This window comes from Capra hircus, chromosome 12, assembly GCF_001704415.2.
Source record: "Capra hircus breed San Clemente chromosome 12, ASM170441v1, whole genome shotgun sequence".
NCBI classification, from domain to species: domain Eukaryota; kingdom Metazoa; phylum Chordata; class Mammalia; order Artiodactyla; family Bovidae; genus Capra; species Capra hircus.
The window spans coordinates 57,826,854-57,840,522 of record NC_030819.1 but is presented as its reverse complement, the minus strand read 5'-3'; the positions used below and the strand labels follow the sequence as shown (position 1 = coordinate 57,840,522).

Here is a 13,669-nt window from a genome sequence, read left to right as displayed (position 1 = left end):
TATTTCCATCATCCCCTAAAGTTCCTCTGTATATCTTTAAAGACAGTCCTCTCCTCCAACCCCAGCACTTTACTGTCAGTGTCTAATTTCGGTCTATAATTTTGCCTTTTTTAGAATACGATATTAACAGAGGCAAACAGACACAACCTTTCATGTCTTGCTTATTTCGCTTAGTGTAATGCTTTTGAGGTGCTGCTGCAGTATCAATAGTTTGTTTCTTTTTGTGGCTGAATAGTACTCCGTTGTATTGATGATTCATAATTTCTTTAGACATCCACCAGCTGTTGAACAGGAGTGGCTTTCCTGTTTTTAGTCATCATGAATAAAGCTCCTATAAATATTCATACAAACCTTTATGAATATAGGTTTTAATTTCTCTTGGATAAATACCTTGGAATGGAGCTGCTGGATCAAATGTCAAGTGTATGTTTAAACTTATAAGCAGTTACCAAACTTTTCTAAAGTGGTTGTACCATTTTGAATTCTCACTAAAACAGTATCAAGTTCCAGTTGCTCTGTATTCTTCTCAGCACATCTCACTTTAGTTTTAACTTGCATTTCTCTAATGATTTACGATGCTGAACATCTTTTCATGGGCTTACCAGTCATATGTATCTCTTCTTTGGTCAAGAGGCTCTTCATTTTGCACATACAAAAGACTGTATTATTGAGTTATGACAGTTCATATATATTCTGGATAGAAGAGTTTGTCAATATATGTTTTGCAAATGTTTTCTCCCAGTCTTTGGCTCTATGCTTCAGAAAACATCATCTTTTAAAGTGCATACTTTATTTTGATGATGGCCAATTTATCAACTTTTTCTTCCATAGTTTATAATTTTTGTATGCAAAGAAATTTCTGCCTACTCAACATCACAAAGATTTTGTTTCATGTTTTCTTCTGGAAGATTTCTGATATAGGATTTCACATTTAGGCTTATGATTTAATTTTTGCTGATAGGGCAAATTATGGGTTGAAGTTCATTATGTTGCAAATGATTGCCCAACTGTTTAGCACCATTTATTAGAAAGACTATCCTGGGATTCCCTGGCTGTCCAGCGTTTAGGACTCTGCTTCCACGCAGGGGGCCTGGGTCTGATCCCTAGTTGGGAATCTAAGCTATATGTCACAGTCAAAAAGACAAAAAAAAACCAAACTATCTTTTATCCATTGAAAAGCTTGGAACTGCTGTCTCTAGGCAAGAGAAAACTCTTTAGTCAGTGGGTCATGGGCCTCATTTCAGCCAAAATGCCCTGAATTTACACTGGCTTTGCCCCCCCTCACTGGCCTACTGACTCTGGCAGCAGCTATTGTGGACCCCTGTAATGTTATTAAAAACTAGACAAACTCCTATTTGGGCCTTGTTGCGCTCAAGGTGCTGCTCAATCTCAGCACCAAGAAGAGCAATCAGGGTTTGTGAGAGGAAGCAAGAGGGTACAGGGAGGCTCGGTTCCCTTTGCTGCTAACCAGCTGCCTGTTCTGAGCCTCTGGGCTCTGGGCCTCCTTCCTCACTGACATGATGAAGGAGCCAGACAATATCACAGTGACGACAGGAACAATCTTTTAAAAAAATTTTATGGTGTGCAATGTCTTACAGCTACTAAAGGTGGAAGAGCTGGTGGCAAGCAGTAAATTCAGCTCTGCTGACTTCTGGTTCAATGTTCTCTCTACAATCTCATAGGTACGAGGCTGCAAAGAGGCCTCTTGCCAGGCATATTTCTCTTGGCTAACAGTCTTTTTCGAGGTCCAAAACTGAGTGTGCTTTCATTTGCATAGGCAGCCCCTCCCCTTGCCACCCTCTAGGAAGTACATCATATCCATTATACACTCATTTCCATTACCTTCCTGGCCCTTGAACTACGATGCTGCCACAGAATCAAATACGCAAACATTAACTAATTTCACTATATTTTAGTATTTCATCATTGCATGCATTGATTCTTCTCTGCTTCATCACTTCCCAAAGCTCTTCAATTTGCTAACCTGCATCAAAATAAATTATAAGTACTGACTTTTCTAAAATAAACCACCAGACTTAGAGTGACAGATTACATTTTGGAGCAAGGTTTACTTCCTTCTGCAAGAAGAAAAGATGATATGATATCAACCTTTAACCATTCTAAGTTTATTCACCCAAAAATCTTACTTCTGAAATTCCACCAGCTGTACTATTTTTGTCAAATACCATGGACAGAAAACAACAGGAGACTTTTTGGAGAAGATGGCCTCCACTCCACTCCCCAAGATTGCAAAGTGAAGACACGCAGAAGGGTCATTCTTACCTCTGGATTGAGACTGAAAGCTTTTGCTGGTTTTCCCACACAAAGGAAATCAAAAATGATTTCTTTCATTGCAAAATCTAAACGTTCCTATAGTGAAAAAGAGAAAACAAACAAAGTGTTAAAATACTCACTTAACATGAAAATGTCTGTTTTCATCACATGCACCCAACAGGTGGCTGCTGAAAGGAGAGAGGTCCTGCTTCATTTCATGCATCACAGAGAATCCCTGGTGGAAATCCAGGTCCATCTGAACCTTTGGTTCAGTTGTCATGGGATGTGTGGAGATGCTCTCATTCTATAATATATGAAATTAGACCCTAATACACGGAATGACTAAAAATCAAAACATGACAAACCAAAACATTCTGAGCGTCTGGGCTTATCCACACTACAAACTCCTCCTAGTTCTACAAATGCTGGCAACTTCTTAAAACTCAGTTTAAAAACATAGTTTTTAAAATACCCCTACAAAATGATCATTTTCTTCTGTTATCTAACATTTCCAATCCTTTGGCTTATAAGAGACAATCCTGCAAGGGAAATGAATAACCAACAAATGACACATTAAGGTCACTTAAATGACAACATTTAAGCCAGATTCTAATAATTTGAGGCAGTGACTACTAAGATCAGTCATCTTGATTTTAAACAACCTATTTCAGAATAATCAAAGCGCGTTCTCAGCCACATGATAATGTAGAAAAGTTCTGTTAATTCATCTGCCTGCAAAGCAGCGGATGAATTAATGTCCTTAATGGAGTAATGTCCTTTCCCTAAGTACAAATATTACAGAAGCATTTCATTATACTAAACACACAGAGAGATATCATATATTAAATTACCTATAAAGTAGCAATAGAACCTTATGTCTTTATATCAACATCAATTACACGTCAACAGTTTTTTCACATTTGTTATTTCCCTTTATCCACACAACATTCTGAGGGATACTAGGCAAGCATTCCTATTCACATTTTACAAATAAAGACACTTAGAATGAAGATGTTGCAGGACTTCTTTAGGGTATAGAGCTGGCTCATGATTTCCTACGTGGTGGTAGTGGTAAAGAACCTGCCTGCCAATGCAGGAGATGCAAGAGATGTGGGTTCAGTTCTGGGTTGGGAAGATCCCCTGGAGAAGGGCATGGCAACTCACTCCAGTATTCTTGCCTGAGAATCCCATGGACAGATGGAGCCTGACAGGGTACAATCCACAGGGTCATAAAGAGTCAGATATGACCGAAATAACTTAGCACTCATGCATGCGAGCTCATGGCAGAGGGCAGACTGTAATGAAGGACTTTTCACGCTTCTCCATAAAGCACAAGGAAGTCAAAGTGGGGATAAAACCATTTACACACAATGTTTTAAAAAATAGAAGTCCTGGGTCTAAATAGTAAACTAACATTAAATGTTTAATATTATTGGACCCAGTTCTTAACTAATAGTATGTGTAAAGTGCTTAGAACAGTTCTTGGCTTGATATTAACTTGATAAATGCTACTATTCATGTTATATTCTTCTTTTTCACAGGGTGAAAGTTAGAGCATTATGATTTACTCATCCAAGTTCAATAACTGTCATCTTCTGATTTCCTGCAAACATCAGACTCAATTTCCTCCTGACTTGTGGAATCTAGAGCAGAGAAGCAGGAAAAAACAGAGTCAAGGCGTCAAGAGACTCTTTTGCTAATAGTCTCTGTGACCTTAGGTGAGTCACTTAAAACCTGTCTCTCAGTTCCTTCGTTTGTCAAATGCTGAAAACACTTGGCACACCATGCCACAATTTGTTTTGAAGCAAAAAAATAAGCTATTTGTGAAAACACTTGCAAAATCACTCTGAAAAGTCTATACATGTAAGATATTATTTTAGACTCTTGGTCTGTTAGTAATTCCTAAGAAGGAGGTGGCTACTTAAAGGCAATTAGAAGACTCCCAGAAGCGTCTCCATTACCTGGGCGATGAACTGGATGATTTTCACAAAGATGTTGAGAGGCATATCCCTTGGCACCACACCACGGGACCCTTTGGGGAAAAGTGTTGTGATGATGGTTATAAGACGGCTGAAAGATAAGGGGGGAAAAAAAGAGAAAACAAGCAAGATTGGCTGAGCTCCAGTACTTTAAGGGAAAATGGTAGATGCTTCATCTTATCTAAGTATCAGAGAGAATTCAGAAAAAGAAAACAAACCACTTCATTTCTTTTCCATTAGCATAATTACTCTATGAAAAGTTTCTCTGGAAAACTAAGGGCAGCTGGAAAATTATAGCCATTTCCTTTGTTAAAGCGGCAAATGTAACCCTGACACGGAACGTGGCAATCCTGGTAGAGACTGGGGTTTCTATAATGGCTGCTGAGCTAATGTCTAAGGAAAGCCTGAAAATGTCCAAAGGACTTAGATCTTTTAGAAGCTGTCAGCTTTGAACAGCTTCTAGTTTGGTTAGGGTGGGTAGCAATGAAACAAAACACCCTCTTCATTGGCTGAGTGAAGTGGTTACCATCAACTTAGTGATGGGGTTACCATGAACCCAAGCCAGCTCCTTACCTCTGAGTAGCTGTGTTGCTTTCACATTTAATTCGGATCATGTAAACCCAGAGTAATCTGTACAGAGATTCCAGTGCAACTCGAGCCATCTTGGGGTCTTTATTCTACACCAGAAACCAAGATATAAGATTGCAGATTAAATGGTCTGACATCGCTCTTCACTTTCTTAGAGGTCTTTTGCTTTTATGTTACTCCTCTTCCCTGTTCATCTATTCATCTTGTCATAACCATTTTTGCTGTTCTATTCTTAGTGTAGATAATTCGGGTCCTGATTTTTGAAGATTTCATAACTGCTTAGATATAATCTAGGATAAGTTTACCTTTAAGCTACTTGCTGAATAAAGATGAGTCACATAAATAAATTGGATGGAAAAGACTATAGGGAGTAGCTTTTTAGATTTAGGAAAGATAGATTTCTTATGCCAAAACAGTTTTAAAATAACTTCTTGATGTGATCATCACAAAATTTGAAATTTCTATTAAAATTTTTGAAATTTCCATACACATTTTGGTCTCATTCTGGCTTTTTTCTTCTATTAATCTAAATAAATAAAATGATAAAATATCATTTTAATTTTTGAGGCCTTATGACGTGTTTTATTATCTAGCATGGCCTATCTTCCGACATCGACTGTTCTTTTCCTTTTTAAGGGTTTTCTCATATATTCCTGTATGTTTATTCTTCCAAATAAACTTTATAACTACTTTTCTAGCTCCAGGAAAAAAAAAAGTCCCAACTTTTTAGAAGCATACATTTACACATAAAGGATTTTTTTTTATCTTTTAGTAAAACAAGTGATAAAACTTAAAATTTGTTGCATGTCTTAGATACATACAGGAACTTTAAACCAGTAAAGTTGCATTTAAAATAGTCTATCATTTAAAAATGTCAGGAATTCTAATTATCCTTCCTCCAGACCAGCAAAGGTCTCTAACATGCTTACACACTAGTTTAAAGCAGCCTCTAGACACACACTGCCCAGGTTTAAATCCATCCTCACTCTAATTTATGAGTGGTATGGCCAACCTCTGGGACCCTCCATAACCTCTCTGGGCCTGATCTTCCCTGTCTGTGAAATGATGCTAACCCTCCCTCCCTCGGCTAGGACTGTGGAGAGGGAGAGGGTGGGATGATTTGGGAGAATGACATTCTAACATGTATACTATCATGTAAGAATTGAATCGCCAGTCTATGTCTGATGCAGGATACAGCATGCTTGGAGCTGGTGCATGGGGATGACCCAGAGAGATGTTATGGGGAGGGAGGTGGGAGGGGGGTTCATGTTTGGGAATGCATGTAAGAATTAAAGATTTTAAAATTTTAAAAAATAAAAAATAAATAAAAAATTAAAAAAAAAAAAAAACAAGAACTAAATGAGCTAGTGCACAAAGGGAATTTAGTTCCTGCCCACAGTAACTATTATTATACACAAGACACAGGTCCAGCAGCAAAGGAGATGTAGTCCCTGACTTCAGGAAGCTGCCGTTCTAGTGGGAATATCTCCACCTTTGTGAGTTTCTCTTTCCTTATAAAAGTATCTCTGATGCTGGGTAAGATTGAAGGCACGAGGAGAAGGGGATGACAGTGGATGAGATGATTGGATTGCATCACTGACTCAATGGACATGAGTCTGAGCAAGCTCGGGAGATGGCAAAGACAGGGAAGCCTGGCGTGCTGCAGCTCATAGGGTCACAAAGAGTCGGACACGACTGAGCAACTGAACAACAAATCTTAATGGTTGCATAGTGTTTCATTCAAAATTTTCTCTCAGGCCTTATCTCACACTGTGAGTCATGATCCAGTAGAGCAAGCTATCATCTAACTTTCACTGACGAGCTTAACTAAACTCTCCAGTTTCAATGATTTGCATCACTGTCTTCTGTTCAACTTCTCATACTTTTTTCCTGTCCCTCTACCCACAATTATCTTTTTGATGCATCTTATTGTGACTGATGTTCTTTCATTCTTAAGAACACATTTGAGACAGTCTACTTTTGCTCCCATAGAGACCAAAGAGCAAAGTGGCTGACTTCAGGTTTTGCGTTGTTTCACCCGTGTTTTCCTGTACTGGCAATTGACTTTTAGCGTTCCAAGATGATGGGACTGGTCACCGCAGTTCCCTCCTAACATGATTTCCCTGCCTTCTCTTCCATTCTCAGCACTATAGATGATATTCCTAAACTGCAACCGGGGCTGTTTACTTCCCCCTGCATTTCAAGTTCTGAAGTGGCTTCTCAGCACCTCCTGGACAATGTCCAAATTCCATGATGTGGTGCCACAGGGGCCTCTGGTGACCTGGCTCCCCCATCCCTACCTCCTGCCTTCGCCTGCCTCTGGTGTGCTCTGTGCCGTTACATCCCTTCTGCAATTCACTGAATGCCTGGAATGCCTTCCTGCCCTTGTTTTACTTAGAAGATTCCTCCTCCCCAGCAAGATTCATTAGGTGTCACTCCTCATTCCATTCCACCGCCCCTCCGCTCCTTCCTCCGCCCTGGGGAGATTACCAGGGGCTCCTGCTGTCTGTCTTCTAGAATGTTGTTCTCCTGCATGTTTCCTACCAGACTGTGAGCTCCAGGACTTCTGGGTTGTTCACTGTTGTGCCCTCAGTGAGTGCCATACAGCAGGTTACTGGTACATAATTTAAAAAAGAAACTGTGGGAGGAGGGTTTGGGGGAAGATGGGTACATGTATATGTATGGCTGAGTCCCTTCACTGTTCACCTGAAACTACCATAACATTGTTAATTGGCTATACCCCAAAACAAAATAAAAATGTTAAAGTCTGGAGAAAAAAGGCAAATTGAGTAGTAGCTGAACAACCTGATGCATAAGCAAAATTTCTTTATATAGGAACTAAAGGCAACCCTTAGTACATAGCTGAAGCTAATCAACATGATACAATATTACTAAATATCTCACACTTGTATCACATTTTGCTATTTCAAAAGTACTTTCATAGCCCATGACATCAACTGGGAGGATTCTGTCTTTGACAGAAGTCAAATCACTGGCTCAGGTCTTCAAGTCTGTAATTGACAGCTGGGATAGGAACTGACTTCTGCTCCAGCAAAGACTATTTTCTCAGAAACTGGAACGTGCATGTTACAGAATACCCACTGTATCAGGCATTGTTGTCAAAGTTGTATGTACAGTAACTCTTTTTAATTCTCAGCACAACCTACAAAGTAGATACTGCTACTGTGTCCTTTTAAGGATGAGGGAGTAAGACCCAGAGGAGCTAATAAGTGACAGAACCAGAATTAAAACCCAGGCAATCTGGCCCCAGAGTCTTCAAATTATGAATGATTGCAGTTTAAGATTCTATGAAGGCTGCTCAAATATGCTACTGGCAACGACTAGATTGTACTCTGCTTGAAGATAGGACTTCTTCACTGCCGTCATATTCCAACAGCAGCTAACATACAAGGACTTACTATATGTCTCAGGATGCTGACATTTTTAACCTATGTATCAAACCACTGACCTCTGTGTCAAAGATCTCTACTCCAAGACTGAAAAAGACCATTCTCTTCTTCCATTGGTATATGCTTCTCAATTAACTAACCAATAATTTCTTTATAGCAGAGCTGAGGTTACATTGATTAAACCGTTCAAGAAATGAGTAGGTTTCAGAGTGGATCTTCCAGACTTTACATGACATGTCAGTCTGCCCAATCCCAATCCCAGTCTGCCCAAACCTTCTTTAAACTTTAATCTTTTGACTTAGCTAAAGCAACTCAGTGTTAACAGTAATAAGTAATAAATAAATCACTGATAACTTGGCTGGTGATAGGGTCATTGGATAGACCAATGTTTCCCATGATCCATCAGTTGACCACTTGCACCCAGTCACCCAGACTTCTTTGATCTCACTATACTTAAAACTCTTCTAGTTCTCTCTTCCATCGTAAGTAAAGGGACTTAAGAAACCTGTTGATTTCTGCTGTAAGTCAGTGCCTATCCCCGTCAACACCTTCCTTCTTTTTGGCATTTCCTTTTGATACCTGAATCAAATTCCTTTGATCATAATTCAATCTTTTTCAATATTTTTGATGACTGTATTATCCAAATGACATTATGTGCTATAGTTTAGGATAACCTCTAAAATTACCACACCAACAATTTACAGAGATTATTTTTTATATTCACTGGCTGAATAAAAAAGGCATTTAAAGTAAGTAACACACTATCATCTGCTCACTAATTTTCTGACCCAATGTGTTCTATTAGAATTTATAAATTCCACTTTGAAATGTGCCTTTGATGGATCTAAAACATAGATGAGATTTTCTCAAGTTTATAGAAATAAAGTTATATTAAAACAGAATAACTACTTCTTGAAAACTATTTTAAATAGCTAATACTGTACTATTTAAACATCGTATTTACCAAGAGGAGAGTAGTTGTTTTTAATAGGACCATACATTTTAATGCATTCAGACAATGACTGTGGAATCCTTATTACTCAATGCTTCCCCTTTGTAAAATAAAGATATCATTAATACCCTTATATTTACATGAAAAGTTAAAAGCACTCCTTTAACTTCATTGTGATTACTACACATGAAGATATATGAAGTGCCCAAAATAAGATTCATCAAAAAGATTAATGGCAGCCAAACTTTGATATTCTTAATGGCAATCAAAAGACCTTTCTTGTCCCCTCCCCTCCCTGCACCATTCTGAATGTGTGATTCTCTATCATTATGTTCCATTTGACTTTCTTCATAGCAGTTAGCACCACCTGAAGTTTTTGTCCTTATCTGTTTACTTGTTTCCAGTCTGTCTCCTCCACTGAATTACAAGGTCTAAGAGAACTGCGAGCGTCACTATCTCATTCATCACTTATTTCCAGCATCTGGAACCCTGCCTGGTACATTTCTGGTGAAGAACTGATGACCAGCTGACTAAGTGGATGCATTCTAGTCCTAGTGCAAACAGGGACTGAGATGAAAAGAGAAATCTTTTTAATTCTGTACTTTGGTTTCTAGGACTTTGAAGCTGTGCTGACTGATGCATAACCTTCAGATGATACACCTTCAATGTTTCTGAGCAGTTTAAATACAGCAGTCTGTACATGTCAATCCCAAACTTCCTAACTATACTTCCTTTCCCTCATCCTCCCCCACTGGTCCTACTGGAGAGCAAAGGGGAACTCTGCTCAATGTTATGTAACAGCCTGGATGGGAGAGGAGTTTGAGGGAGAATGGATACATATATATATATATGGCTGAGTCCCTTTACTGTCCCCCTGAAATTATCATAACATGTTTAATTAGCTATACTCCAATATAAAAAGAAAAGTTAAAAAAATATTGCCATCTGAGAAAAATTTCTGAAAAAAACATAAATAATAACATGAAAGCATATGGGGAATTCAATGCAGGCTATGATACTGTCATGATAATCCATGATATACATTTAAAGGCCCTACTGCTGGTCTGGCTCATAACTAATCTCCAATTAATGAGACCTCTTCTTGTTATTAACTATATTGTATAAATAATTTCTTAACTTTTGAGGTTTCTTTTCTTTTTAATAAAGAAGACTTCACTGGTTTTAATATTTATTAATTATTGTAAGAAAAAGAAAATGTAAAGGTTCTTCCAATTATATCCATTTTCAAGGACAAGAAACTGGCACATACTTATTATGAACTCTTAATTTCAATTAAAAAAGCTATTAATAAATGGGGATTCATGACAAAATATGAAAGCACTATTAAATCAAGTTTTTATTTTTATTTTTTAAATCAAGTTTTTAAAACATATTTCCCTTTTTCAGAATTAGATATATTAGGGTATACAGGAAGGGAATGTAGCATTTTTTAACAGCTCAGTATATTCAAATTCTGACATTAAATTCATAAAAGCATAAAGTATTGGTCCTCACTGACCAGAAGTTCCTGAAAGATGTCAAGGTCATGGTGAGAAGGTGTAATAAATTTCTCACCACTTTACAAGGGCAGGTTGCTAACACATGGTTGACTGAGTTAACAAGTGTAAATAAAGACTTCACGTTGGTGTTACCGAAGCAGCCTGCTCCTGACAGACTAACGCTGAGGATAAACCAGGGCCCTGACATTAAATGAGTGCTGAATCTGAGACCTTGTTTACTTAATAGCAGATTTTTCATGCTCATACACATTTCTACTCTGCCCTGTGTCACGCTGCCACCTTGACAACTCTCCCTGGCAGAACACATCAAAGGTGGCTACCAAGTTCAACACGCAGGGGGTAAACACTGGGTTCATTGTACCCGAGCATGTGTAGGGGGTGGGGGGCGGCAAGAAGGGACAGTGAACAGAGGAAAGAGCTGGACTGGAGGTCCTTTTTGAAATGATATGGTTGGCTCTAAACCCCACAAAATACTGAAGCCATTCAAGACAAAGTGTGCTCCTGAAACCATGTTAGCTTTTCCTCGGGTATTTCTTGAGGACTCTTGAGGAGGTTTGGAAGGTTTTCTGTATATTAATGCCATTTTAAATGGTCCCATTTAATCCTTACTGGGTTGAGTTCTAAATACATGGGCTACAATTTTATTTCAACTGTAGCTCATCAATGATTTTCTATACCTTTTACCCTTGAGGAGGTGAATTTCGACCATTTACTACCCATAAAGTGAAGTATCGTTGCCTTTCCTTTGCCCAATAACTACCTGTTTCATGCTTCACTGGGCACCTGACCTGTAGAAATGGCACAGGTGTCTCCTCACTCCCAGCTTTTATGTCCCTCATCTGCCACATGCGTTTTGAAACTTCATTACACATCCCCCATTGAAACACCAAGCTCTTCAAGAACAGGCACCCTAGATCTAGTTTTTATATAACTGACTTTCCTATCTTCCCCACTTCGAGCACCTTTCTGATCTTATTGCTTTCCCCATTGGGAAATCCTGACGCTTCAAATAGTCACACGGGGAAACATCATCAGTGTGCAGCCCTTCTCTCAAGGGCTGTGTGTAACTCTCTTACTAAGTCTCTTTGGTGGGCTTCCACCAGACTTTCACATAGTATTCCAAGTGTAAAGCAATTAAAATAGCTAACTAATGTGAACCTACTGTATAAAACAAGGAATGCTACTCAGGGCTCAGAGGCGACCAAAATGGGAAGGAGAGCTAAAAAAAGAGGGGATATATGTATATGTATAGCTGGTTCACTCTGCTGTACAGTAGAAATTAACACAACATTGTATAGCAACTATGCTTCAATAAAAATTTTTTTAAGTGGCTGATTTTATACTTAAATATAAAGCAATTAAGTTCAAAGTAAGATTATGCTTCTGTATTTCAAAAGCAATTCTGGACACAAAAAAATGTTGGTCTTTTGGGCCACAATAGTAAATGTTAGTGCAAAACACTATTTTGACACGAACTAAAAGTCATCACAAACATTTGGCATAAAAAATACAGAAAACTGAACATTCTTAATCAAGTCTCTCTCTTTTTTTTTAACATAATGACCTTTTTCTTTATGTAAAATGTAGAAGAAAAAAACATGTTTAACTAGAATAACTGAATAACATAAAAGTGGATGAAGTAACAACAAAAAATGACATTAAGCTGTGTGTTAGAGGCATATGACGGATGGATAACTCCCTGAATAAAACATCTGAAAGTGGCCATTATATAATAGTTGATATCCTGAAAAGCAGTTTATTTTCCAGAATTCTTAAAGGCTTAATTCTATATCCACTGCTATTATATTTCCCTGCCAATTTGAAGAAAATAAATGATTCTAATCTTGGATTTCACAATCAGCTTTCAGAGCCAGTACCTAGCTACTGCTTCAAACAGCTCCAATGCAGATTACTGTGTCATGATGGTAAATGCCAAAATAATATAATTAATCTTAACCACTTCATTAAATTAAAGTGTCTTAAAATAAAAAAGATAAGACAGCATGTACAAGCACATACAGGATTTTATAACTAAATATATTTTAAAAATTCTGAAGAAGCATTAAAATTATAAAAGGAATTCAATATCTTTGGACACAAGGGAGAACAATTATGATAATTAGGTGCTATTTGCACTTATATTAGACATGGGGTTCACTTAGTTGACTTTTATCAACAGGTCACTAAAACTTAAAATCTGTTCACCATATTCAAGTTTTAAGGCAATTTAAAAGCTAATCATTATGGCTATTTTAACTCTAAGTTCCTCAGTTTCAGGGTCTTCCCAGGTGACTCAGTAGTAAAGAATCTGCCTGCCAATTCAGGAGCTGCTGCTGCTGCTGCTAAATCGCTCAGTTGTGTCTGACTCTGTGCGACCTCACGGACTGTAGCCCACCAGGCTCTATCCATGGGGTTCTCCAAGCAAGACTACTGGAATGGGCTGCCATTTCCTTCTCCAGTTAATGCAGGAGACTTCAGTTCAATCCCTGGGTCGAAGAGATCCCCTGGATGAGAGCACAGCGACCTACTCCAGTATTCTTCCCTGGGGAATCCCAGGATAATCCCATGGACAGAGGAGCCTGGTGGGCACACTGTCCATGGGGCTGCAAAAAGTCAGACATAACTGGGCAACTGAACATGCATGCCTCGGTTTCAGGGACCATGTCTTGGTTCCTCCCATCACCCAGCACCTGAACAGCCATTGTTCAGTGAGCACCTAGGATTAATAACTGAATAGCATGTGGCTTGAATAGGATACCTTCAAATAATCACAAATAACAGGGACAGGAAATAAGTACTTTCTGTTAGTGGGTCAATCCTTCCCCGCAAACCCCTCCGCAAATAATGGGCTGACCCAAAAGTTCATTCAGATTTTTCCACAACATTTTACAGAAACCCCAAACGAACTTTTTGGCCAACTTGTTTTCCTAGCCTGGAATGAGTCAG

The 13,669-nt window shown here is 38.5% G+C and overlaps 1 protein-coding gene across 6 annotated transcripts in view; it reads right to left on the bottom strand.

The window, feature by feature from the left end:
- The window catches only part of FRY (FRY microtubule binding protein), a 328,278-nt gene that overhangs the window by 129,079 nt on the left and 185,530 nt on the right, over positions 1-13,669 (bottom strand). For all 6 annotated transcript variants that reach the window (XM_013968161.2, XM_018056623.1, XM_018056624.1 and 3 more), the window contains 3 exons: positions 4,827-4,930; positions 4,236-4,344; positions 2,284-2,370 (listed from right to left, as the gene is read on the bottom strand). In XM_013968161.2, coding sequence (XP_013823615.2) covers positions 2,284-2,370; positions 4,236-4,344; positions 4,827-4,930 — 300 coding nt within the window. The remainder of the gene's footprint in view (positions 1-2,283; positions 2,371-4,235; positions 4,345-4,826; positions 4,931-13,669) is intronic.